The following is a 26,090-nucleotide window of genomic DNA, read 5'->3' as shown; positions in this document are numbered from 1 at the left end:
GTAATCTTTGTTTGCATTCTATCCAATATCAAAAAAGGCAAACCCTTGAATAAGATTAACATCACACAGACGCTTGAAAAAAGACAAATAATTTTAAGTAAGGTCAGATGACAGTAACCAGAATGTTTTGGTGGAAATAGCAAGTATACTGTGTCTTGTGAAATATTTGCAGTTATTCTATCAATCAATGCTTGCAATTTTCAGGGTGAACTATTTAATGTAAATACCAATAAAACCACTGCAAAAGCATGTGCTCAGTCATGCATTGCATTACTACAATTGTTTCAAATGCAAACTTAGATTAAGTTAAAACATCAAAATGACTCAATACCCATCCTCCCACAAAATTAAGTCCCTGCAAACTTAACTTGATTCACAGTAAGACTACAAGGAATAGTATGTATGTACATTGCTTTCAATCATCATACTGTGGCAAATGTAAGACATTTCAAATATTTACTATTTCAGTGCACATCTGCCAAATAGTTCAACTGAAACTGAAAGATACATGTATTATCAATATAACATCTACATGTAGTTCTTGAAAATATCAAATTTTGCAGCAGACGAAGGACATTGGTGTGACAAAGTCTGGAGGCAAGACGGTATTGTGGTTAGGGTCGTTGACTTAGAATCTAGGAACCCGTTCATATTAAGCCTATCATAACCATTTTGAATAAATCAAAAGTTTTAACCGGTTAATCTAACCCAGGGTTTTAACAGGTTAGATTGAAACCACCTCAGGAGGTGGTTTCAATTTAACCTGCTAAAACCCTTATTTAACTGGTTAATTTGTGTTCATGCTAGGCTAAGAAAGCTGGTTAAATTAACTGGTTAAATCTATTGATTTATTCATCCGGCTATGGTAGGCTTAATATGAACCGTGTCTAAAGGTTCTGGGTTTGAATGCCCAGCAGGCCCCAGTATTGTGCTCTTGGAAAAAATTATGCACTTAACACCAATTTCCTTACTGGACTCAGGTGAAAATTATGAGTACCTATCTTTGGTTAGGGATTTCCTCTTGGTTTGGGACTTTAAACCGGGGGTCCTGTGTTTGCCGCAGGAAAGCCACACCTCGAGTACATGTACGTTAAAGATCACCACACTTATCAAAAAGAGTAGGGTCCATTCTAGCTTGAATGAATCAAACCTTAGTCTGGTCTTATGCAGCTTGTACCTACTGTACAAAACTGGTGTGTTCTGCCCAAAGGAGATTTACCGGTTATGCAAAACAAGCAAACAAATGTCTGGGTTTTTTTTACAAAACATAATAGCATCAGATATCAGTACAAAGAAAGAGACAAACTTCTCTATCTAGTATCAAACCTCCTGGGTTATACAGATTTACAAAAATAATTTATACAGACGTGTGTATATCGTTGAGGCATGGCACAGTTACGAACAACTCAATGTAGCTAGACTATCATCATGGAAGTTACAACGAATATAAACCCACAACAAGTTCCTATACTCGTGTTTGTATATATATTCCCATGCGGATGTTTATATGGAATTTTGCGAACCATGTGCAAAAACAAAAGCCTCCATAAAATTTCCCCCAACCTACCTGATTTTCTCCACTTTCTACATCTTCAGATCGTTCAACACCCCGCCGATAGCGTCACAAAGGCGTCCTGTTGTCGCTGGCGTTATGATAAAGGTCAATATTTGCTATTTTGAGGTAGAAAAAACGTGATAAACTTGAAGATCTTTCGCAAGGACGGAGTCTAATAATTCTGGCACGCCATCTTGAGAAATGCATTGTGGGCCATATTATTGACCTCTGACCTGTGGACATGGCTGTGGCGTCTGCTAGCTGACTGGAGCTTTCAAATTTGACAATTTCTTTTTTTGTGATTTTTTACAAAAGTCTATGGCAGTTTTATTTCAATAATTTGGGGGTTTAACAGTATCTGCATATGTAGAAATTACTTTCTATTGCCAAGTTGTATTCGGAATCTAAAGATAAAGGTAAATATCTCACCATCCTAACGCCCCCCTCCCCACTGCTAGCTGACTGTGATCTTTGTTTTGTGTTTTTTTTTACAACTATGTGTTGCAATTCTATTTCAATAGTTGGAGGATTCAATATTATGAGCATATAATTTTAGAGTTTCAAAATACTGTAAAAGGGGAAATGTTGGCAGGGATTTAAATTCGTGGCTGGGATAAAATGGAGTTTTTGTTACCTCCTTGGTTTCAAGTTCGAGGTTGAAACAAGGTGGTAGGCAGACAGAACAAATATGAAGAGGTCACCACGAAAACTGCAAACATCTCACCACCGTAAAAATCTCTTCTTAAAGTAACTGTTTCTCCAATAGATCCTGACTCTAAGTTACGTTACCTGAGCTTTCTATGTGGAAGCATGGCGACTAGTCCAGAGCAAGCAAACAACTTGGCAGACAGTGCTTCTGAGGATGAGGGGGACTTTGAGGACTGTCTGGAGGAAATTACTTCTTCTGAAGATATGAACTCCAGTGGAAGTAACGTTGCAGACTCAAGATCTGCAAGAAAGCCGCAAGAGGAAACCAAGAAGGAAGATGAGGTTGGGATTGATAAAAACTTGTTTCTTTCTGTGTATCTTCTTTGGAAAAATTTGAAATGCAAAATAATTGTAATTGTAATCTTGTTTGTTTGTATCCTACACATAGTTTCTTTGTGGAACAACCATGTATTTTTGGGGACACCCCGGCTCCGATGCCCCTATGTTCCAACACCCCTATGCTCTAACACCCCTATGTTCCAATGTCCCCATGTTCCGAAACTCTCATGTTCCTGCATCCTCATGTTCTGACAGCCCCATGTTCCGGCATCCCCATGTTCTGACAGCCCCATGTTCTGACATCCCCATGTTCGGACATTCCCATGTTCGGACATTCCCATGTTCTGCCACATCCGTGCTCTGATGTCCCTATCTTCCAAAATCCGTGCTCTGATGCCCCTATGTTCCGACATCCCTATGTTCTGACAACCCGATGTTAGGGTTAGGATTAGGATTAGGGGATGACAGAACATAGGAGTCTCATATCACTCCGACATATAATAGAGGAAAAAACATGTTTTGAGCTATTTCCGTGATCAGAATAAACTCTTGTCATTAAAAATTAAGTAATTGGTGTTCATGGTGTGGCTCTCTTCAGATTCTGTACATAGAGCTTCAAGTCTCATCCAAAGGACAGTAGCGTGCAAGTTGGGTGAATCAACAACAGCCTGGATGTAGACTCTCGACCTATTCCAAGCTCGGTAGTCCCATAGCATTTTTGAGGCTGTAGGGCATAGCAGTGGAAGGCGGAGCACAATTCTCTCCTTCCACTGCCGTTTACCTCCCCAACTGCAGTCAGGTACCCATTTTGCACCTGGGTGGAGTGAGAAAAGTCTTTTTAAGTAACTTTACCAAGACACAACATCTGGCCAGAAATGCCAGGAATTGAACCCATCTCTCGATGTCTTGCTTGCTAATCTAGCCACTCAGCCATTCAATGCTGCAATAGGATAGGGTTATGTGATGACAAAAAGGCATATCCATCTCTAACTAGTGACATATAGCAAATAGATCATTGTTGTTATACTAGGTTGTGGTTTATTCAAGTTAGGGTCTAGATCTAGAGCAAATTGCCCATTGCCTAATGATGACAGAATCATAGAATGATGTGGAAAATTGATTGTTGATTGCAATGATTGTTGATTGCTTTATTTATGGTCTCCAGGATCCTTTGGCGAGATGTACGCCCCCCTCCCACAACAGTGTGATGATCTGGTCCCTGGAAGAAGCGCTGCAGCACCAGGTCGAACAGATAGGAGTCTCTGCATGTGGAGCCACTGCAGTCATCAATGTGTTGGTGAGTTGTCAGGTTTAGAGCAAACGACACTGAAAAAGTCTACGAACTATCATATAAATTGATAGAAAAATAACTACGGACACACACCAACATTAATTATAACAGACTCACTGAACTCTGTACAATAGATGATAAAACACTGAAACAAGGTCTTCAAGAGAGTCACATTCAAATCAGTTCTTTGCTTTTTTTTCCATTTCAGTCAGCTCTTGGCATCCCTTGTAACCCAGAAGTGGTGGACCAGGCTATTGACACTCACCTAAGAGAGGAGGATGCCCCTCTCCCGCAGTACCTCTTCTCCAGAAGTGTCGCTGGCACAGTGCACCAGGTACGGCTTGCCTGGTCACCTCCAGGAAGGAGGTTCACCTATGACAGGGGCACTGTTTTTGGTTATGTTTGTATGTTCGCACCTATAACTCAAGTTAGGGCTGTGTATCTTCCTTTTTCCTGGACCTGGAGCTGTAAAGTTGTTTAGGTACAGGTCCGGACTAGCCTGTGTTTACACAATCTCTCGCTTGCGGAAGTTGATGGCCCCCCCCCCATCCATTGGGCCGGCCGCTAGGAGCTAAGGTCCAGACCTGAACATCAAGTGTACCTGTACCTGAACAAAAGCACTAGTCAACACCTTTTTTTTACCCTGAAGGCCACACCAATTTAATTTCTTGGTTAACGGATTTTGTTTTAAATTTTAGCACAAGGACATCATTAAAACAGATTGCTGGGGTGAAAACTTGCACGTGACCCTGTTCACTCCCCGAAACTGTGTGCACCAAAGTACAAACTTTCCTTTGAGATTCTGTTTTCATGTTGATTTTCCGATCTGGCATTTTTTTAAAACTTCCGTTAACCAAGAAATTAAATTGGTGTGGCCTAAGATAGGGAAATCCCACGTCACTTACACTTGAGAATTAAGGATTAAAACTTGTGAATACTTTTTAAAGAAATTACCAGAAAATGTACTTAGGTCACACCAATTTATTTCCTAATGGTTCTTGGACATGAAAGTAAGAATTCATCAGGAGAAGCATCATGATTGTATGCAATTGAAGCATATCATAATGTTTGCCATTTTTACTTCAATATTTAAACATATTTTTCTTAATTTTATTCAGGACTTGATAAAAGGAATGTCAGCAGTTACAGATGGCAGAGTGGTGGGAAGGTTTTTTGACTTCCATCCAGACAGAGAAGTGAATCTGGTGCAGTGGCTCGGGCACTGGATTGAAAAAGGTTTGGTCTCTGTTTTTGTATGAGGAAGCATTTCTACTGAAAGGGATTGATGTTAGGTAGACATACATAACACTATTTGTAACATACAGTATTACGGTTCCTTTGTTGATTATTGTGTAGTCATACCAAGCTGCTTTGTAGAAGCAGCTACATGTGTACTAAAATTTCAATTTAGCTTTGTAGTTATTGTACCATGCCATGTTCATACTGACATTTGCTCTACTGTTTTCTGTCCACTATTCTTAAGCAGCACAGTATCAGTAGATTCCCATAGATTGCCAAGTGCTCAGTAGAAAGAAAGCAGTATGTACATGTACCATTTCTTTTGTTTTGACACGACCAGATAGTCAAACCTACAACTTACAACATGCAAGCCATTGCAGTGGTTTTTATTTTGTGCTGGGACCATTTTGTTCTATTGTTGTGTAGGTGCAGTTCCCATCGCCACTATGAACATGCAGCAGGGCATCCCCCCAGATGAACCCATCCCCGATGCCTGGCACCACCAGATGATTTTTGGGATCGGTCCAGAGGGTGTCCACATGGTCAACCCTCTCATCACAGAAAAGGTAATGGCTCTTTTGCATCTGTCGACTGGTGGTATTTAAGTGCTTATAATGTCACTTCCTGATTACATTCAACCACAATAAGTACTAGTCAATGAACAAAGACGTTGGTACAAAGTCTCACTTTGACGAACATCGAGCCTTGCAAACAGAGCAAATGTTATTGACCATGACAATGACAATGAAGTTTATAGCATATTGGGGCTAAATGCAGTAAGTTAGACACAATTGTAACAGAGTAGTAGTGAAGCTACGCTATGTTTATTTGTACCTATAGTTTGCATGCATCTTCTTTGATGTGTAGACGAATTTACATGTTTTTACGAGTTTTTCCATTATCATGATGACTTGCATTTCAGTCCAACACCCCCTTGCTAACAGTGCCTGTAGAGTGGGTGTCAGTTGTCATCTGTCGAGGTCAATGGCTTTGGCTTGTTTACTTCTTGCAGTTGGAGTTGTTCCAGCACCACATCTGCAGTGAGTCGGTGCTGCTGATTCGCCAGGCGGATGTGGTGACCAGGTGCAGCGGAGCCGACCTGAACCTACTGGAGCGGGGCGGGGACTCCAGGTGGAGCACCAGGTGGCAGGACATGCGGGTCGCAGGTGCGTGCGTGTGTGTGTGTGTGTGTGCGCATGTGTTTGTGTGTGTGTGTGTGTGCATGTGTGTGCGCGTGCGGATGTGGTGACCAGGTGCAGCAGAGCGGACCTGAACCTACTGGAGCGGGGCGGGGACTCCAGGTGGAGCACCAGGTGGCAGGACATGCGGGTTGCAGGTGCGTGCGCGTGTGTGTGTGTGTGTGTGCATGTGTGTGTGTGTGTGTGTGTGTGTGTGTGTGTGTGTGTGTGTGTGTGTGTGTGTGTGTGTGTGTGTGTGTGTGCTTGCGTGCGGATGTGGTGACCAGGTGCAGTGGCACCGACCTAAACCTGCTAGGGCGGGGACTCCAGGTGGAGCAACAGGTGGCAGGACATGCAGGTGGCAGGTGCGTGCGTGTGTGTGTGTGTGCGTGCATGCGTGCGTGTGTGCGGATGTGGTGACCAGGTGCAGCGGAGCGGACCTGAACCTGCTGGAGAGGGGCGGGGACTCCAGGTGGAGCACCAGGTGGCAGGACATGAGGGTCGCAGGTGCGTGTGAGCGTGTGTGTGTGCGTGTGTGTGTGTGTGTGCATGTTTGTGTGTGTGTGTGTGTGTGCGTGCTTGCGGATGTGGTGACCAGGTGCCTTGGAGACGACCTGAACCTGCTGGAGAGGGGCGGGGACTCCAGGTGGAGCACCAGGTGGCAGGACATGTAGGTCGCAGGTGTGTGTGTGTGTGCGTGTGTGTGTGCGTGTGTGTGTGTGCGAGTGTGTGCGGGCGTGCGTGCGTGTGTGTTGACCAGGTGCGGACCTGAACCTGCTAGAGAGGGGGGGGACTCCAAGTGGAGCAACAGGTGGCTTGACATGCGGGTCGCAGGTCAGGAGGCTTCAGCTGTATATCTAGTACTGTAAATGCAGAAATGTTCGCAGCGATTTGATTTCACGGTAGAGAGAAAATGGTGTGTTTGCGGTGGTTTTGAGTTCACGTTTGAATCAATAGTAGGGCTACAGTCACACAATGGAACAACTTTCCGTGGTGGTATTAAGTTTGAGGTGAAGAGATCACCACGAATAACGCCTTTGTATGACTCAGCCGGGATTGTAATCACGACCTACCGTATGTAAGGCGAACACTTTACCGACTAGGCCGTTGCACCAGTCACAGTGGTAGTAGTAGTAGTATCCATTATTTGATTATACTGCTGCTGGGGTCCCTGACACAAGGGTGGGCAGCAGTCGGCTAGTCTTGATATCTGGGACATATCACTACTGTGGCTGTTACATAAAGGCTGTTACATTTTGGATGAATCAACTTCCCAAACAACAAGGCCATGCGATGACACATTAATGACACTGTCTTACACATGTAGACCAAACAGTTCCTTTGCAATTCCATTCTACATGTTTTTATTACATTTGGCACTCCCTCCTCTGTAGAACAATGTATGGAGATGATGATGGAAACCTTACTGGCATACAAGGGAGACATCCAGCCAGCCCAGATGACCAGGACGCACGTCAGGATCCCAGCCGCGTACAGATCCGGTATCACACTCTTCATGAAAAGGGACACTCCCGAATATTTGGAAATGTTGGAATCTCCCGGGCTTGCACTAAAGCAGATGCAAATTAGAGCATGAGATCTGACATTGGTCGAAACAAGGAGGCTTTATGGTCGAAACAAGGTTTTATAGAACCTCCCTGGTGGAAAGAACAATTCTTAGGCCACACCAATAAGCAAAAACCAAGCCAGAGGACAAGATGAAACAACGGCTTTTTGTCACTCAAAAATCACGACCAGAACTCGAGATGTCAAACTGGGAGTTCTGCTGCAGTACTGTAGAAAGCCGCTTGGAGGCCATTAACAAACTTGAGCTTCGTTTTCCCGACCCCCACCAACCAGTGCCACCCTACCTTACCCATAAGGATACATCCACAGCTTCTCATGTTTTGGTGTCCACGGAAATATGGAGTCCATGGACGTTACAGAAATAGTTCCTAGAATTCTTGGCAAACAGACATATATGTACTGTTAGGCTAGACCCTGAGGCATTACCAAAAATGGGAGACTGAAGCAAAACTGGAATGTGACAAATAGATATTCTCTCTTTGCAACTACATGTATGTATTCCCTAAAGTACAGACTTTTCCCTCAGACCCCGTTTTCATGTTGAAATCCTCCTTTTTTTTAAATGGAAGAACCATGGAGACATTACAATGCTGCCTGGGTGACCTGTGTATTGCTGTGTTGCAATTTCAATGCCAACTAGTGTTCAGGTTCAGATATTGAGTCTACTTTATACTGCTTTTTATCATGTTTGTGTAATAGAGTATATAGAAAGTCAGCCCAGAGGTTCTCCACATCTTCCAGTGTGTCCATGTGTTTATTTTGTCATCCCGACTATGTCTGACAGATCTTGGCATCGGACTAGGCAGTGATAGACCAGAATGTGTAAACAACCTCAGCATAGAAAGTTAGGTTAGACTTTGTTATGATAAAGCAGTAAGGTCATGCTGCCTTGATTTTATGTCTGACATCCTCTAATTTCTGATGGATAAACTTAATATTAAAAAGTGTATTTATTGCTGGCTTCAGAAAGTAAGAAAAGGTTGGTAATGTTTAAAAAATGTATCGGTCACAGCTAGGGGTAAGCTCCAAAAGCTTTCAGACCAGATATATCTTTCCATCACAACACCACTGAAAAAAGATGACAACACAAGTTTGTACCATTTTTCGCATGTTACTTTATTGTTAGAGATACTACCTTACAATAAATTCCTACCACCCTTCTGCAAAGCTTCTCTTTTACGACTACTACTCCTTTTCTAGCCTTGTTGATGGTTGAGCTGCAGTTCATTTTGCAAACTTACATCTTAACATCCAGTGTTTTGTAAGATAGAACCTTTAAACGTGCTCCTTCAAGTTGTAGCAAGTCAATGCATCCCAAACTAAACATTCACCAGAAAGAACATTAAACAAACTTATCTGAAAGTATGTCAGTATAAGGCGAGTGCTGTACAAAGGCAAATCTTTAAACTTAGTAATGCCATTGCTTGTTAAGGAGTTTAGCTGCTCTTTGATACTTCCCAGTGCTATCCTTTTATCTAATTTGCTAAAGCCTACATTATACTGGAATGCATATATAAAAGCCCTGATGATACATCAAGTACGGAGACATTGGTAGCCTGTGTTACACTATCTCTTGCTGTCAGGGGCTGATAGGGCCTCACATGGGCCTGACCAGTGCAAAGGCTTATAGAAGCTTGATGTAGTCAGGCTAGAGACATTGAATTCTAGTTCTTAGTGTTTGGGAATGATCTCTCAGAACTTGACCCGAAAATGGCAATGATTTTCCTTTTTTTTCGTCCAGTGTTTCTCACCTTACCACATCAAACTGTAGAAGCGATGAACAGATGCATAGAACTTCTGCCATGTGGGCTAAACCATTACTGGAATGGTGGGGTTCAGGAATTCCTAACAACGCTACTGGTGCCACAGGTGTCAGTAAAGGGAATATTTCCTTTCCTTGTAGAAATCATTGGTTTAGCCCTACATCTGGCACCTAAGGAATGCTTGCTTATTATCACTACAGTAAACAAATAACTTATCAATATCCAAATATAAAAGAAAAACATGTTATCGTGAAAAATATGGAAATAAACTGCCATATAATAACATTTGTGCCCAAATAACACTTGTTATATTCTCAGGAATACAACTAGTGACAGATATAACTTCTGTGCATACAAAAAAACTTGAAGTACTAATTATTCTTACATAGGGTCTATTTTAAAGGTCACTAAGAGCATTTTAAGTTTTGGTTAACGCCTAGATGTCTATACCGAAGCCCTTCATTGAACAACATCTAGAAGATTGATTTCATTTGTGGTTATGATAATATCATGATATTATGATGAGTGGGAAAAAATTAAAATTGACATCTTGACAAATGTAACAATACTTGTTTTGTTCCTACAAAATAGGCAGTACATTGAGTACACATGGCTTTGCAAATGTAACAATTTAAGGCACATAAAGCTTCAATTCATTTCTGACACTACACTTACTAAAAGAATTTACTGTTACAAAAACTATGGCTGGAAAACTGTTTTAACAACAAATGTTGCTGCTTTTTATTTCTAGGCTAAAAAATGGCAACAATATGGCTTTAATCAAATCAAAACTTATGATGACTAAAGACTGAACTTAACACAACCAACACTTGGAAGAATTGGGGCTTACCTAAATTTTTGTTTACTGTTTCAGGAAATGGACCTCAGTCTACTGGACATGACGTTGGAGACACATGAAACGGGTCGTAAGTCCCAGACAGTGTCGCCCTGTGTCTGTTAAATGTCGGACAGTTGGTAAACCGCTTCCATCACTTCAGAGACGGGGAGCCACACAGGCTATCTAGTACTTACTGCAGGTACATGTCTTTAACGTCACATCCATTCTGTGAACAAGGCTGACTGATTCCCAACTCTTCCAAGTGTTGGTTGTGTAATAAAGTTCAGCTTTTATTCATCACATTATTTATCAACACAGATGAACTTTCATGCTAAGATACAAATCAACACTTGTAGTAGCACCAGTCTTCTTTGCAACTGTTGGAAATTGTTGAGCCTGACTGGCAAGTTGAACCTTCTCTGCGGAGACGGTAGCTGTTCCTTGTCTACACGTTCATAGGCTCTTTCTCTGGGTTGGTCACGTCGCCATCGTGGGTCTTGCCTGCAAAGAAGGAGAGAGGTGAGATGTCTATTTGCAGAATGATGCCAGAACCTTGTCTACCGGGGCTAAAGAGCAGGGCCCCTACGCGAGCGAGCCAACGAATCGAGCGATAGGGGTCCTGCTTTTAGGAGGGTGGTCTTTTTGTACCAGGCTGACTAAACCATAACTGGATAAACCATGGATGAAAGTCATTGACATCTTTTCCAGGGGTGCCTAAACACAAATGAATAACGCACCAGTTTAGCCCACTGAAGAGATATTCTTCCACTCAGGTCTTGACAGAAAAGACAGACTCTGTGTACAGTATTTTCAGGTAACTCCCTTAGCTCTTTTCGACAAGAATGATGAACAGTGGACCACAGCTTACTGTCCCATCGTAAGGACTGTGGCCCTTTTCCAACAGCCAGGATTTGAATTCCCAGCCTCTTGGTCCAGAGGCAGGGTTGTCAACCACTAGACCATGCACACTGCTATACATGTAACATCGCTGTGGGCCCTTGGAGGACAGGTTTTAAATGGCAGCAGTGAACCCACCTGACTTGACCACCTTGATGCTGCCGTCTGGCTGCTGCACAGCCCGCATGCCTGGCCTCAGGGCGGTGGCCTTCCTCCCATCATACACCACGATAGCTGGGGCCTGGAATATAGCAATAACACAATTATGAACCCATGTGACAGCTATACCAGTCAAGGCCCACTAATTTAAAAGTAGAGTAGTCCAGCTACCTCATCCTGTACCCACCAAATAGTAAAAACTACAGCATATCCAGGACAAAAGATACAAATATCGGAAGTTTTCCTGCAGTTACCACGGTCAAACACCAGGGAGCCCATAATCAACTTTGACCTTTGTCTTCCCAATACCTACCCACGTACCAAATACTAATGTATCATCGCAATCCATCCAAAATATCCGGAAACATGGAGGTCACAATATGTGCAAGTGTGGAGTCTGTTTTCAATCACATTATCAGGCAATTAGTGAAGGCACACCACAATGTATAAGGGTTTAAAAGGCAGTTACTCAAAGCAACTGGATAATACTTTGAAACAATCAGACGTTTCAGAAAGCATCCACTTTCTTTCGTCAGTGACTGATCAGCTTGAGTAACTGTCTTTTGGCATATCTTATTACCTGAAGCCTGAAGGTCTAACCTTCATCAACCTACAAGGGTTGAATTGTACGTGCATGTTTACCTCGTGTCCGTGGTAGCCTGCACACAGTCCTGAGCAGCTGACGATGGACATGATCATGGTCAGCAGGAACTCGATGATGGCCAGCACGATGATGACGATGAGCAGGGCTGCCTGACTGTCCTGCATGGAGGAGGGGAGAAATGAGTCGTGTCTCACTAGTCAGCGTAACACAAACTCCACTATACGCTCGTTCTAATTTAAATGTACACATTTTGTAATCTCCGTTACCGTTAGAAGTAAGACGTTCCTGACATTAAGATATGCCACATGTAAGGTACGCAACTGCCGTTTTTAAAAGCTAGGAAATTTTTAAGTCGTCATAAAAACTAAAGTTTGACATCTTATATGTGGTATATCCTAATGCCAGGAACGTCTTATTTCAATCGGTAACGGAGATTACAAAATGTGTACATTTAAATGAGAACAAGCGTATAGCGCGATTCAATCAGGCTTATGTCTCAGCCTCACACAATTCAGTATGCAGTTACAGAGAACAATCCTAACTGTCCTATGTACATGAAGGAAGGGAGAAGGGACAGTCATGTCCCACACTCACAGCCTCACACAATTCAGTATGTAGTTATAGAGAATGATCCTGACTGTCCTATGGAAAGGAGGAGGGGGAAAGGACAAGTTATGTCCCACACTCACAGCCTCACACAAAAGTTACAAACCATTCCTGACTGTCCATCGCAATTGGCAGTTTAACAAATGAAATAATGGCAAGTCGTGACAACTGGGATAATAATAATTTGAATCCATGCTAGATGGTATGCAACAGACCAAGATCTCAAAAGCCTGTATAGAAGGATTTGGGTACAACAGTTCTACTAGTAAATGTTGCCTTTCGAATGAGGTAATCCACAGTAACATTAATCTGCCAGGTTATATGCATCTGCCACTTTGAAAAACAGTGTGTTTGAGAGATCTCTTGTGCAGCACCCCCAGGTACATGTATGCACAGTTCATACAGGTCTGTGCATTATAATGGGGGATGTTGGGTTGAAGATCTGTTTGGACATATTTTCAGGGTTTAGGAATCATGTACCCCAGTGGAGATGTTACCTTCCAGGTCCTGTAGGGCGGGGGAGCGGGCGTGTTGCCGGGCACGGCGGTGGGGATGACGTAGTCCACGATCCTGATGTAGTCGTCGCGCGACGTGTCCAGGGTGCTGTCAATCACTCCCAGCACCCAGGTCACCAGGGTCAGCACCATCGCCAGCAGACTGCAGGTCAGGAAACCTGTGATCTACAGGGAGAATAAAAGTAGTTCTTTAAGTTTAAGTATTGAGATTTACCACATTTGTGGAAGGATTGACATAACAGGTCATTATCAGATAGTCACCTGTTATGAGAGTTTTTCCACAGTGTCAACAAGTAGAATAAAAGTAGTTAAGGTATTGTCAGGGATTTACCACATTTGTTGAAGGATTGACTATCAGAGAGTCACCTGTTATTTCAGTCCTTCCACAGTGAGCATCACACTTTCAAGATGTCATCCCATGGTCAGAGACCGGACTGTAAGGTTTGAACCCTAATTTTTTTCATAGGTGAGGTGGGATCATTTACATGCCCGAGGTGTGTCCCTTTCCTATCTCTAGTGGTAAAGGTAGTCCAAAAGCCTTTTGAGCCTTTTTGAGGCTGTAGGGTCAGTGGGTTGTCATCTGCAGTGTCTAGGGCAGGGTATTGGAGGCGGAGCCCAACACTCTACTTCCACTGCCTTTTACCTCCCCAACTGAAGTAACCCATTTTTACACCTGGATGGAGTGAGGAAAGTTGTGTAACGTGCTTTCCCAAGAACAAAACATCTAGCTAGAATTGAACCTGTGACCTTTCGATCTCTTGTCTGCTAGCCTAGCCACTCAGCCTTTTGAGGCCACCATCTCTAGTGGATGAGCACTAAATTTGATCAAGTCTAAAGGCCTTAGAACAGTGTACTAGAACTACAACATGTGCTGTCTCACCTTACATCCATTGGAGGGTTCCCTGGCACTGGCAATGGCTAGAGCCCCAGCAGCTATGACCTGTTAAAGAGAGGAAGATCAGCTGTTACATCAACAAGTTTTACCACAGCCAGTGAGCAACTGTACATAGGGGTGTTGGAACAGAGGTATTCTCCAAGCAGAGGTTTCGGTCGAGTAGGGTAGGAGTGTCCGGGATTTTTTACGTTCCTCTTCCTTCAGGAGGAAGAGGAACGTAAAAAATCCTGGACACTCCAACCCTACTCGACCGAAACCTCTGCTTGGAGAATAGAACAGAGGGGTGTCAGGGCATGATAGGGGCATCCGAAAATATAATAGGGCCGTCGGAACATAGGGCCGTCGGAACATACGGCCGTCGGAACATAGGGCTTTCGGAACATTGAGGTATCAGGACCAGGCTCACGCCAGGACATAGGGGCTTTCGGAACATAGGTGCGTCCGAACACAGGGGCGTCGGGGCGTCCATAAGGGCGTCGAGACATAGGGGCATCAATACATAAGGACATCAGGACGTCAATAGGGACGTCGAAACATAGCGGCGTCGGAACATAGGGGGGTGTCCGAACATAAGGCCGTCGGAGCATAGGAGCCACCGGAACATAGGGCTATATATTGGAACATAGGGCTTTCGGGACATAGGGGCGTCAGGACAAAGGGGCGTCGGGACATTGGGCTTTCCGAGCACAGGGGCGTCCGTACATAGGGGCGTCTGGACATAATGACGTCAGGACGTCCATAACGGCGTCGGGGCATAGGGTCGTCGGGACAAAAGGGCGTCGGAACATGGGGTTGTGCACACCACCAATATGAAAACACAACGCGAGACCATTTATTTGTAAGGGGTATCCGGGCACGCTCGTACCCAGCGCCGCGAAGAAGCCATAGGTTTAGATACCGTGGGCTCAACCAATATACAAAATAAAACTATATGGAATCCACGGCTGTCATTTTGTTTTGTTTTGTGTTTGTCGCAATTACCTTAGCAAATCGTAAGTTGTGTGACTCTTGTGTGCGTCTCTATACAACGTGTGACTGTACACTAGTTAGCTAGTATTTTCTACAATTACCGAGGCGAAAACAAGACGAAAGTTTACTATTTCGGGGGTAAAATGTTGCCACAATGGTGATACGTTGTATCAAAGGGAACTTTAAAATGTACCTAATTTGGTGGCGCTGCGAGGGTGTTAGATTACCCTTCTAGATTGCCGAGAGGGGAGTTATGTCACGGAAGGGAGTTTGCTACGGTAGCGAGTTTGGCATTCACGTCCCCAGGATACTACCGTCCTCCCAGCATGCTTCGCGCACCAAAAATACGCTCTCTGTCCCAGGGCTGTCTTTGCGAACAAACCGCTATAGTAGCCCTCATGCGGCCAAAAAGTGAATTGCATTGAAGACTCGCACTCATAAAAGACTCGCATATTCAGTGGAACAAGTCAATTTATTACGACGCTGTGAAGGAGCATACATTCACGTCCCCAGGATACTACCGTCCTCCCAGCATGCTTCGCGCACCAAAAATACGCTCTCTGTCCCAGGGCTGTCTTTGCGAACAAACCGCTATAGTAGCCCTCATGCGGCCAAAAAGTGAATTGCATTGAAGACTCGCACTCATAAAAGACTCGCATATTCAGTGGAACAAGTCAATTTATTACGACGCTGTGAAGGAGCGTGGTATCCGGGTAAAGTGGAAGTGGGCGGGGGAAGGGAAATCCTGCTCAGTATAGCTTCAACTATAGAAATGATTTAAAAGAAAAAAGGTTGTGAAATGCCCAAAAGGACGTCAAAGACAAGCCGGATCCTAACCTCTGCTTGGAGAATATGAGCGAACTGGGATATAGATCTCTTGTGGCCGTGCCGAAATGATTGTCATTCCACGTTCGACCTCGCAATAGTAGTAGCTCTCCCCACCCCCACAAAATTGTCATTCCTGTACCAACCCTTCGACCTACAAACTGTAACCATAACACGCCCGAACCAATCATTTGTCACGAAATTAAACCAGTTAAAGTCGCTTCCAGACCTGACCGGCACGACCCCTTTGGAATTTCACTTGGTTGGTGGCCAAGAAGACCTTTAATACCGTCTACCCACGGTTTTTAGCATTTCATGCACTTGGCATTCGGGTCAAGTACAACATTTTTATCGAGTCATGTGAAAGTGAGGAGGCTGTTGTTAGGTTACCCTTCCATGACAGTGGTACATACCGAGCTCGTAACTAGGTGTGAGTAATGTGGAATATTTCACCGGGAAAATAGGGGTGGCTTGATCAAACTTAATAGTGATACTTTCTGTAAAATGACGTATGTGAGTCATGTGAAAGGAAGGGAGTGTTGGCTACTGATATAGGCGGGACAAAAGAGTCGAGTTCCATGTGGTTGGCTTCAGTCCAACGAACGAGACTGTCGTGTAATCATGCGTAATGGGTCCTGCCTTGAACAATGACCATATCATCCACACACTTCCAAGACTCGGCTTAATCTTCACTCACCATTTATAAATATATATGTACATAAGACACACCTTCAGAAAATTCTCAAAGTATTTGTGGTAAGTTCGAAGGACATAGTAGGCACCAAAAGTAGTGAACGTAGAGCCGACATATTGATCAAGTGGGATGAACAGGCGCTGGTTTCGACGCCAACAAAACAAACTGCTGAATGAAAACCAACCTCTCATACATTACCCTTTTTAGTATCCAATGTCTAAACATTTCATAATCAAATGAATGCAGAATTTTGTAGCATTTGCGTTCTTGGCTATACAAAATTTATAGACTAAGTCAGGTCACGGGAGCTTTGTACCACGAAGAGGAAGATTGTGACGTTGCATGCACAGTCAAAGTACCAGTCTGTTTCGTCCTTGGTTTCATCAGATCTGTATATTTATATATTTAGGAATGCAGTAGCCAGACATTACCTTTGCATCATTTAACTTTATACACATGTCACACGCAATGGGGCTAGTCCAATATCTTTTACATGCCAGGTGGGGGACTTGGTATAAACCCTTTTTTAAAACTTTTGAGGATAGATTTGTATGTTTTCCGACGTTTACAATTAGGTTGTCTCCAATACTCAATCGAATTTGTGTGCTCGTTTAACAAAATGACCACAGTGCCAGCTGGCATGTTTGCCAGCGCCGTTGAAGACTCCAGACAGGTTTTGCCCTGGGCGATGTGCCTTTGAACGTTCCACTGCTGTTTTTTCTGTTAGCTGGGCTGTAAATCAAGGCATTAACTGCAGTAACCCGCCAACAACTGGGTGATCTCACGGACCCATGGGCATAGAATACGTCTGAACCTCCTTGATGTGATGTAAAGCGCTTTACCATTGGATGGTACAATCGGTACGGTGGAACATGAACAAATGGGCATTAGTTTACTATTAGCTTTAGTCAGATAGCACGTCATGCCTTTCAGCTGTCTGCCCTGAGGAAAAATCACACGTCATACAGGTGGGGTCATTTGCGAATATTGTGTTTGAAGGCCGCGGGGCCCTAAGGGGCCGTTTGTTGGGTTGGGACGATTTTGAAAAGGCTTTCGACTACTACCATCGTTACTCTCCAAAAAGGTCCCAATCTTCCCCCGCCAACCTCTGCTTGGAGAGTTGATGGGGAGAGTGGACAAAAACGGGGCATAGGATAAAAAGGTCACAATCTTCCCCCACCAACCTCTGCTTGAAGAGTACATGTCATGTACAACAACAGCTATGTATGAATGTGAACAACATTTCCAGGTCAAGTAGCAAGCGTCCGTATTGAACAGGCAAGCTTCCTTTGCGGAACACGCACGTACACACAACACACGCACATGCGTATTGATACAAACATCCACACGATACTCAATGGCAACTTCTTTGCTTTTTTTATCTTTAAAGTAAGATTCCTGTCGTCTGATTTTTCGTGTTGCTTCACTCCTACTAGGTTACGGCACCACTATGGCATGCACAGTTAGATCCATACCTGCTGACAACAATGCGCGCCTAACTAGCGCACGTAATTAGACATAAACGCACGGCCGACCTTTAACAATACAACCGTCTGAGCCTTCGACTCTTTGTCGTGCAATTTGTTCACGTGGAAAAAACACTGGGGACATGCTCATGTTTTGTATCCAGAACTCTAACATCGTTCTCACCTTTTAATTTCATAATTATGATAACATACGTGTGTCAGAAATATCGTAAAACTTACCATGACGCTGCTCCAAATTGGGGCTCCGACTACCGCTGTCAGGGGCGCACAGTATCCATAGCACACCGCCAGCCCGATTATCCCCGTCAACAGGCTCACACAGCCGAGTAGAACCAGGAGGATCCCGAGACACCACGCCGCGCGCACGTTGTACCCCATCCTTTACTTGAGACGTCTTGTAGTAGTGGTACAAACTGAGAGGAATGGTCCTGAGAAGAAAAGGACGTGGGTTTAAATACCGGGGGACTTGTGAAATGGACAATGAGTTGGCGTGTCGTCCACAATGCCCGAGAGAAAAACAGCGTGGTCCACGGGCTCGGGTAAAAGGCTTCCCAACGCGCCGTGGGTTACACCCATCCGCCTGGGGCTACAACAGGCAGCGAGGGCACCGCCCATCCGGTCATGAACCGTCCCCGCCCACCCTCTTATCTCCAAGCAGATGTGCCCATGAGAGGTATAGCCTGGTTACCATTCTCCACGGGTGTTTTACCGGGTCAGTCTGCTAAGAATAGGCCTATTTCTGACAGCCCATCTTTCATAGCCTGGAGACCATCCTTGTTAGCTTTGGTCCGTTCCCAACGTTGCAAAGTTGCTACCCAAGTAGTCGTATACAGTCATGAACCATCCCCGCCCACCCCCATATACAAGCAGATGTTAGACGGACAATCTGGTCACCATTCTCTAGCCTACACCAGGCCTTCCTACGGGGGTAAGGGATCGTAAAATTCAGCCCAAAAAAAGAAAATTATTAGCAGTCAATGGTAAGGTTACATTTTATATATATTCCCCTCCTCTGCGCATCCGATCAACCCCTTTGGTAGCCAAGCTTCCCCCATTAGCCAGCGTAGCCAGTCTGGTACTAGAGACTAACCGTTCTCCACGGGTCGGCCAAGGGGTGTTCTATTGGGCCACTCTGCTAAGAATCATCATCATAATCTGCTAAGAATAGTCCTATTTTTGACAGCCAACCTCGAGCCCCGCCTTAGCTTTGGTCCGCTCCCAACATCCCCCGCTACCCAAGTTGGCGGAGTAGCAACGTTGGGATCGGACCAAAGCTAACAAGGCCGGACTCCAGGCTATATCTTTCCAACCGGCCTTTCCAGTTAATAACTAGAACCGTCGCCCTAGGAAACCAATCATTCTCGTGCGCTATTATAAAACCATAAACTGGGCCAGCGGGCTGGCAACACTCCTAGCACCTCAGTCAGAGTTACCAGGCTATAGTTTGTAGGAGGGCTCACATAATCACTGGCTGGAGCTTATCTGGCTGACTGGACCTTCTCTGGCTAGCATATACGATTTTCGCGCCCCGTGCAGATCTGCTTGGAGATTAGGGTCACAGCGATATGGATACCAGGCTATTGGAGGGAGGAAGATCGTAACATTCTCCGACTTGTTTGTCGCTGATAGTGAGTCAGAATTAAGACTGGACAAGTTGACGGCGATCTTTCAACCCAACATCTGTTTGGAGATTACCTCATTTCGCCGGGAGAACTGTTAAGCGGACGTCTTCGCGGGGATTTAATTTCGCGGTAGGAAGAAAATGGAGTGTTCGCGGTTGAAGCAAGGGGGTAGGTGGGCAGGAGACAGAACAAAAACTTTTCGCGGCGAAAATCACGAACATGAACCCACCGCGAACATTTTCTGTTTTACAGTATCTGGCGCACTGCCAAGAGCTGAAATATTAACCATTCTTTCATTCGTGTATATCGCTTTCTGTTAAACTTGTTTTTGCAAGGAGTTAGCAGTGTTCCGGTTGTCCAACTAAACGTCCGTGACATCACATCTCACAGGATTTGCTGATGCGGCAAAGAGGCGATGAATCACTGTTTATGTCCGACGCCCAGCCATACCGCCTACGCCGAAAACTACTCCGTAAATCCGGAGGATTAAACGTGTTTTGCAGCTCCCCTCCGTGTTCTTTGAACGCGCGATGTAAATGTACAACGGCGGGCACAAAGCGCGCCTTGTCCCATCTGCCATGTGACATTTACAGGAGAGTTGCTTGAACTTCTTCTGATACAAGGTCAGACGGGTGGAACACGGTGGGACAATCCATTGCTGCTGCGCGGGGGTGCTAAAGAGTACTCTCCAAGCAGAGGTTAGGCGCCGTTCCGGCTTGTTTTTTACGTCTTTACAGGTGAATTTGTCAGGCTTGGACTTTCTGTTTTGCCAGGTTTTCTTTTAATATGTCCACCAGCCAAACAAAAAGGAAACCTAACAAAATAGAAAGCCCACCAAAACCCATAGTATTAAAGAACACGCCATAAACAAGTCGGACTGACTCGGAGCCCAACCTCTGCTTGGAGAGTACTACAGAGCACAGCGAGAAGGAATGATATTTTTAATAAATTCGAGTCCCGCAAGAAAACAACCGAATTTAGAAATGTTCGGTTTTAACAGTACAGTTTATCATAAACCGTTTCGGTCATTTGACAATCCAATTTATAAAACGGCACCCCTTCTAGTACCTTTTTGTTGGGTACCAGTTCAGCTACCATTGAAAATCGAACATATTGGCCGGCCTACTTGTCAACCAAATCAGGTATATCTTGGGAAGCAATTATCGTTCTCGAGATCTTCCGAACGTCAAGACAGACTCGCCTTTTGGGACCAAAATAACTCACTTCGGTTACGTTAACGTTACCAACTCCAAAACGTAGTACTGTAAATGCAGAAATGTTCGCGTTGTTTTATGATCGCGGTTTTCGCGGTGAACCCTTGACCGCGAACTTAAAACCACCGCGAAAAGCCGTTCCATTGTGTGACTGTAGTGCTACTATTGTCTCAAAACCACCGCGAACTCTCCATTTTCTCTCCACCGCGAAATCAAACCCCCGCGAACATGCCTGCATTTACAGTATTCAATTGTTTACGCTTGTCAAAAGTAACATTTACACTTGTTAAAAATACAATGATGTTGGACAAATAGACAAATTTACAGGGCACTTCACCGCTGCGCATCTCATGCAGGAGCCGTAAACATTGAAACCCCAATCATCTTCATTATATTCCCCTTCCAGTGGGAAGGGGGATATATTGTTTTTGCTTGCCTGTTCTTCTTCTTCTTCTTCTTCTTCTTCTTCTTCTTCTTCTTTCTTCTTCTGCCAAAAACCAAGTAGATGTGCGGTGGTAGCTTTACTAATGGTATTGCAGTAAGTTGTATGTACCTTATGTTACATGATACGGATGTTATATTTGAGATGTAGGTACTAATAGGACAGGTGAATACACATGACAATAAATTATGCTAATGAGGACCTAATTTGCATAATCTATGCATAAACTTGTATTTCCCTTACCGTAAAAGCTGCGGATGTCATCTTTGAGATGTAGGTACCTTAAGGTAAGGTGAATACACCTGGTCATAAATTATGCTAATGAGGACCTCATTTGCATAATTTATGCAGAACTTGTATTTCCCTTACCGTGAAAGCTACGGATGTCATATTTGAGATGTAGGTACTTTTAGGAAAGGTGAGTACACCTGGCCATGGATTATGCTAATGAGGACCTCATTTGCATAATTTATGCAGAAACTTGTATTTCCCTTACCTTAAAAGCTGGAGATGTTATATTTGAGATGTAGGTACTTTTAGGAAAGGCGAACACACCTGGCCATAAATTATGGTAATGAGGGCCTCATTTGCATAATTTATGCATAAACTTGAATTTTCCTTACCTTAGAAGGTACGGATGTCATATTTGAGTTGTAGGTACCTTTAGGAAAGGTGAATACATCTGGCCATAAATTATGCTAATGTTGACCTTATTTGCATAATTTAGACATAAACTTGTATGTTCCTTAAATTTTCCTTACCGTAAAGCTACGGATGTCATATTTGAGTTGTAGGTAGCTTTAGGGAAGGTCAGAAAACCTGCCCATAAATTATGCTAATGAGGGCCTCGTTTGCATAATTTATGCATACCCCTTACCGTAAATGCTACGGATGTCATATTTCAGATGTAGGTACCTTTAGGAAAGGTGAATACACCTGGCCATAGATTATGCTAATGTGGACTTCATTTGCATAATTTAGGCATAAAGTTGTATTTCCTTTACCGTGAAAGCTACGGATGTCATATTTGAGATGTAGGTACCAATAGGAAAGGTCGCTCTGACACACCTGATCGTAAATTATGCTAATGAAGACCTTGTTTGCATAATTTATGCAGAAACTTCATAATACCCTTACAGTCAATGCTAAGGATGTCATATTTGAGGTGTAGGTAATGGAAGGGGAATATCCTGCATTTTCCCGAAAATGTTGCCATTCTAGTTGTATTTTCTTTCCCTTTACAAAAATAAACACGCTGCTACAGTGGTCCAGTCCGTCTGACGTCATCAATTAGTCAGCGATATGTGTTACGTCTGCCAGAGCTGGCATTTCAAGGCGCTGATTTGACCTTCAAGTTTTTGGTTTATAATCAATCGCTGGTATGCCATGGAAACGACAAAAACAACTTATTACACGGGTTCAGGGTTCGATTATCGTGTGGGACGTGCTCGACTGAAATGTACAGATCAAGGTGTATGAATTTTGACGTGAAACAGTTACAAGAAGGCTGGTATTTTAATCGAATTAATGAGGCAGTCAGTCGATAGGCGTTCCCACAACCGCCGGTGTCAAAGGTTCTCTTTGAAAGTTGGAAACACAACACGGCTCTCTAGTAGCCTGGATTCCAGACCCCCAATCTCTGAAATATCTATGGTGTGGCGTGGAGGTCTGGCATACAGGCTAGCTCTCTAGAGGAATTCAAGCCATGTTCTTCTACGGTGACTGCTTTACCTCTATGTACGAACAGAACAGAACAGAACAGAGAGGGGGATACTGTAAGAGAGGTACTACTAGTAATGTTCGCGGAGGTTTCATGTTTTATACGGTTTTCCGTTTTCGCGGTGAACTTTTCGTCGCACCGCAAAAAAGTTATGATTTCTGCCCGCTAACCCCTTGTCTTAATCGCGAACTTTTAAAACACCAGGGACACTCCATTTAGGATGTCCATGTAGCTCAATCGGTAGCAGCTTCACGGTGTTGAGCTCCTGGTAACTGGGAGACCACGGTTCCAATCCTGGGAAGGGTATCCTTGTTGGAGCTTCGCCGTCCTTCGGTAGGGACGTAAAATGGGGGTGCCTCGAGCACGTTACGACAGCCTCATTACTTAGACGGGTACCTACCGGCTGTAATAATACAGCGAGGTGAACAAATAATTAACATTTTCTACGTACTGTCAAATAAAAATCCCGCAAACATTTCCCCTTTCAGTAACAGACAGGGACAATTATCTCCAAGTAGATGTTAGGATGGAAGATCGTATCGTTTTTTTCTGCAACATTCCAAAATCTGGAGATAGATAGATATTCTAAAATAAGTATTCTTGTTATCTTCTTTCGTGTTTTTTTCCTAACTTGCTTGCCTGATAATTGTATTTTCAGTCATGCATGGGTTTTCATCTAAGTGGAGATGAAAACAACCCATGCATGACTGAAAATACAATTATCAGGCAAGCAAGTTAGGAAAAAAACACGAAAGAAGATAACAAGAATACTTATTTTAGAATATCTCTTTATCTTGTAAAGAGTAGTAAAAGTAGTAGAGTTGAGTAGTTAACATGCCTTGACCCGTGACAGTTTTGTTTATATGTATATCAGCTGCTGAGAGGTCAGTTTGTGGCGGCCCCTGCTTACTGTTTATATTTTCCAGCCCCACTGATAGTTTTGGCAGCGTTATGTAAATCGCGGTGGCTGGAGATAGCATCACAGCGGCCCACTATTATTAAAACATCTGGAAAGACTACGCGCGCGGAGCTTAAAATAAACAATTCTTGTAAGTTGTAACATTCTAACGTTACAAGAGATTGACGTGCAGTATCTACTACAGTAATTTACGCTAGCCCGAATGGCAGACCCCGCGCAAGACGACACCGATCCCTTCGGCATTGCCCTTCGGTTGTGTGAGAAGCATTATTATGTCCCGCGCTCATAGATTCTAATTTGCGTTGGCATCGTACCCAGTTTGCCAGAAATTTCGTTTCGGGCATGGCCGTAGAGCCGAGGAACTGGCTTGAAAGGGCTAAGGCCCGAGATGCAGTCTGGCATCCAGGCTACAACGGCTGAGGGCGAGGGGGGTGGTGTGTTATCAAAATTAGGTTATGCGAAAGTCACTGACACAGTTTTTGTCAATTTGAATACGAGCTTTGCACGTCTGGGTCACCTTGAATCAATCAAACCAAGACGTGTCACCAGATGTTTTGTTCACAAGACTAGAGGGTCGCAGATTTGTCTAGAGATGCACAACTTTGTCTTGACAAACCGTTAAACGGGCCAGTAAAGATTGTGGTGACTACATAATCAGTTCAACACAAACGTGTGTAGTTTACAAATCGTTATAATCACGTCAGTGGTGTACGTGTAGTGCTGCCACACCCATTTGGCCTACGAGCAACACATAATGGAGCAACATCCCAGACCTAGGAACACGATATGTTGGAAATCTTGGGATCCCGGGGAAAAGATGCCAAACGCGATAAGGAAATTTCTGAGTAACACCGCCAAGACGACTTGGCTTTTTGACTTGAAAATGTCCCATTTTGAAATGAAAGCAGCAGCCGGACCGCGTGTTTTTCTCAAGAAAAAAAATCGACTGCAGTCTGTAATCTTTTGGACCACACCCATCCGAGGTCACCCTGATGATCAGCGTGTGTTTTACGACAAGTCAAGACGGTGAGGATGGACTTCCTGGACGCTCACTGTGACGGGAAACATGTGCGCACCGACTTTTAAAAAAGATCTCAGGATATTGAAAGACTGTTTCCAGACCCTACAAGTTCGTCCAAGTGGCTAGCTAGTGCGGCACTCCACAATTTGGACATCAGCCGCAACTCCAAACAAATAGCCATATTTTCTTTTCGCCGGTCTGCAAAATTCAGCTTGACAGCATTTCCCCAAGCGACGAGTCAAGTCGTATTATAGAACAATCGATGCCTTATTGGAAAAACAGTACGTGGAATTTGTGCTAAACAGTACTGTAGAGCTATCTCGGTCAACCCACTCATGTAGTAGTTGTAGTTTCTAATTGTTAGAAACGGGCGGTGGTGGGAAGAGAAATAGAGTACTGTATACTGACTGAAAAATAAGTAGTGTAGGTTGATGAAAACATAGGGTAGAGTAGAGTAGATTCTTACTTACGGAAGGAAGAGGTCCGAGGGGTCGGTATGCACGAATCGAGAGGGCACGCCTAGTTTGGGGCAGGGGACGTCGAAAACAGACCTGGCCAGAACTACGCGCGGTATTTAGTGCATGCAATGGGGACCATGTGTCCACTAGGGGTCAAACTGGGGCGGTCTGACAGATACCACCTGTGTACGGAGGTAAAGGAACATGGAGGACAACTCACCGACGGGACGGCTCAAATCTTTCCGCTCTTTCCGTGGAAAAAGACAACAGACTGTGGTGGATCAAACCGCGGGCGAATGGCGGGTGTCAGACGCGGTCTCCTTCTCTCGCCTCCCTCTCCAGTTGGTTGTTATGAGAACCACATGACGTGGTGGCGCGTGGTAGTAGTTGTTGCCGAGAAATCGGGCTGCTGATATACCGCTTGCCTCGCGGGCCCCAGGGCTCTGCACGGGGTTATTGGACCGCCTCGGTTGTACCCGCACCGGGGGCCTCCGTTGGGGTCAATGTCGATTGTATAGTAAAGCGATTGGGGGTCGTAGACGCTTCATTGTTATTTGGCAGGAATTACCTTAAGGCGTGTTCAACGTGTTGCCATCCCGTACAGT

At 44.2% G+C, this 26,090-nt stretch overlaps 2 protein-coding genes across 3 annotated transcripts; one reads left to right on the top strand and one right to left on the bottom strand.

Moving 5' to 3' along the window:
- Positions 1-1,766: 1,766 nt before the first annotated feature.
- LOC136438801 (uncharacterized) lies at positions 1,767-9,795 on the top strand. The gene is made up of 8 exons (XM_066433759.1): positions 1,767-1,971; positions 2,322-2,545; positions 3,708-3,839; positions 4,042-4,167; positions 4,952-5,069; positions 5,499-5,638; positions 6,085-6,238; positions 7,645-9,795. Exons 2-8 carry the CDS (start codon positions 2,366-2,368, stop codon positions 7,845-7,847), a joined length of 1,053 nt encoding a protein of 350 aa, XP_066289856.1. The 5' UTR covers positions 1,767-1,971; positions 2,322-2,365; the 3' UTR covers positions 7,848-9,795.
- Positions 8,929-25,984, bottom strand: LOC136438803 (uncharacterized). 2 transcript variants are annotated; one of them, XM_066433762.1, is made up of 7 exons: positions 25,706-25,984; positions 18,309-18,517; positions 14,100-14,159; positions 13,202-13,384; positions 12,137-12,256; positions 11,474-11,576; positions 8,929-10,939 (listed from the first exon to the last, which is right to left on the bottom strand). In XM_066433762.1, the coding sequence occupies exons 2-7, from the start codon at positions 18,465-18,467 to the stop codon at positions 10,884-10,886; spliced, it is 681 nt and encodes a 226-aa protein (XP_066289859.1). In that variant the 5' UTR covers positions 18,468-18,517; positions 25,706-25,984; the 3' UTR covers positions 8,929-10,883. The 2 variants fall into 2 exon arrangements, with proteins under 2 accessions (XP_066289859.1, XP_066289860.1); XM_066433763.1 differs by lacking the exon at positions 25,706-25,984 and adding an exon at positions 25,498-25,639.
- Between the last annotated feature and the right edge of the window lie 106 nt (positions 25,985-26,090).

This window comes from Branchiostoma lanceolatum, chromosome 7, assembly GCF_035083965.1.
Source record: "Branchiostoma lanceolatum isolate klBraLanc5 chromosome 7, klBraLanc5.hap2, whole genome shotgun sequence".
In the NCBI taxonomy this organism is placed as follows: Eukaryota; Metazoa; Chordata; class Leptocardii; order Amphioxiformes; family Branchiostomatidae; genus Branchiostoma; species Branchiostoma lanceolatum.
The sequence above is the reverse complement of the archived record's forward strand: the minus strand, read 5'-3'. Positions and strand labels throughout refer to the sequence as shown.

Excerpts from the sequence above, each read along its gene's own strand:
- LOC136438801 (XM_066433759.1), top strand. The coding sequence starts at position 2,366 with ATGGCGACTAGTCCAGAGCAAGCAAACAACTTGGCAGACAGTGCTTCT. Across the intron at positions 3,840-4,041 it reads CTGCAGTCATCAATGTGTTG|TCAGCTCTTGGCATCCCTTG; the intron begins GTGAGTTGTCAG and ends TTTCCATTTCAG. Across the intron at positions 5,070-5,498 it reads CGGGCACTGGATTGAAAAAG|GTGCAGTTCCCATCGCCACT; the intron begins GTTTGGTCTCTG and ends ATTGTTGTGTAG.
- LOC136438803 (XM_066433762.1), bottom strand. The coding sequence starts at position 18,467 with ATGGGGTACAACGTGCGCGCGGCGTGGTGTCTCGGGATCCTCCTGGTT. Across the intron at positions 11,577-12,136 it reads CAGGCTACCACGGACACGAG|GCCCCAGCTATCGTGGTGTA; the intron begins GTAAACATGCAC and ends GCTATATTCCAG. Across the intron at positions 10,940-11,473 it reads CATCAAGGTGGTCAAGTCAG|GCAAGACCCACGATGGCGAC; the intron begins GTGGGTTCACTG and ends CCTTCTTTGCAG.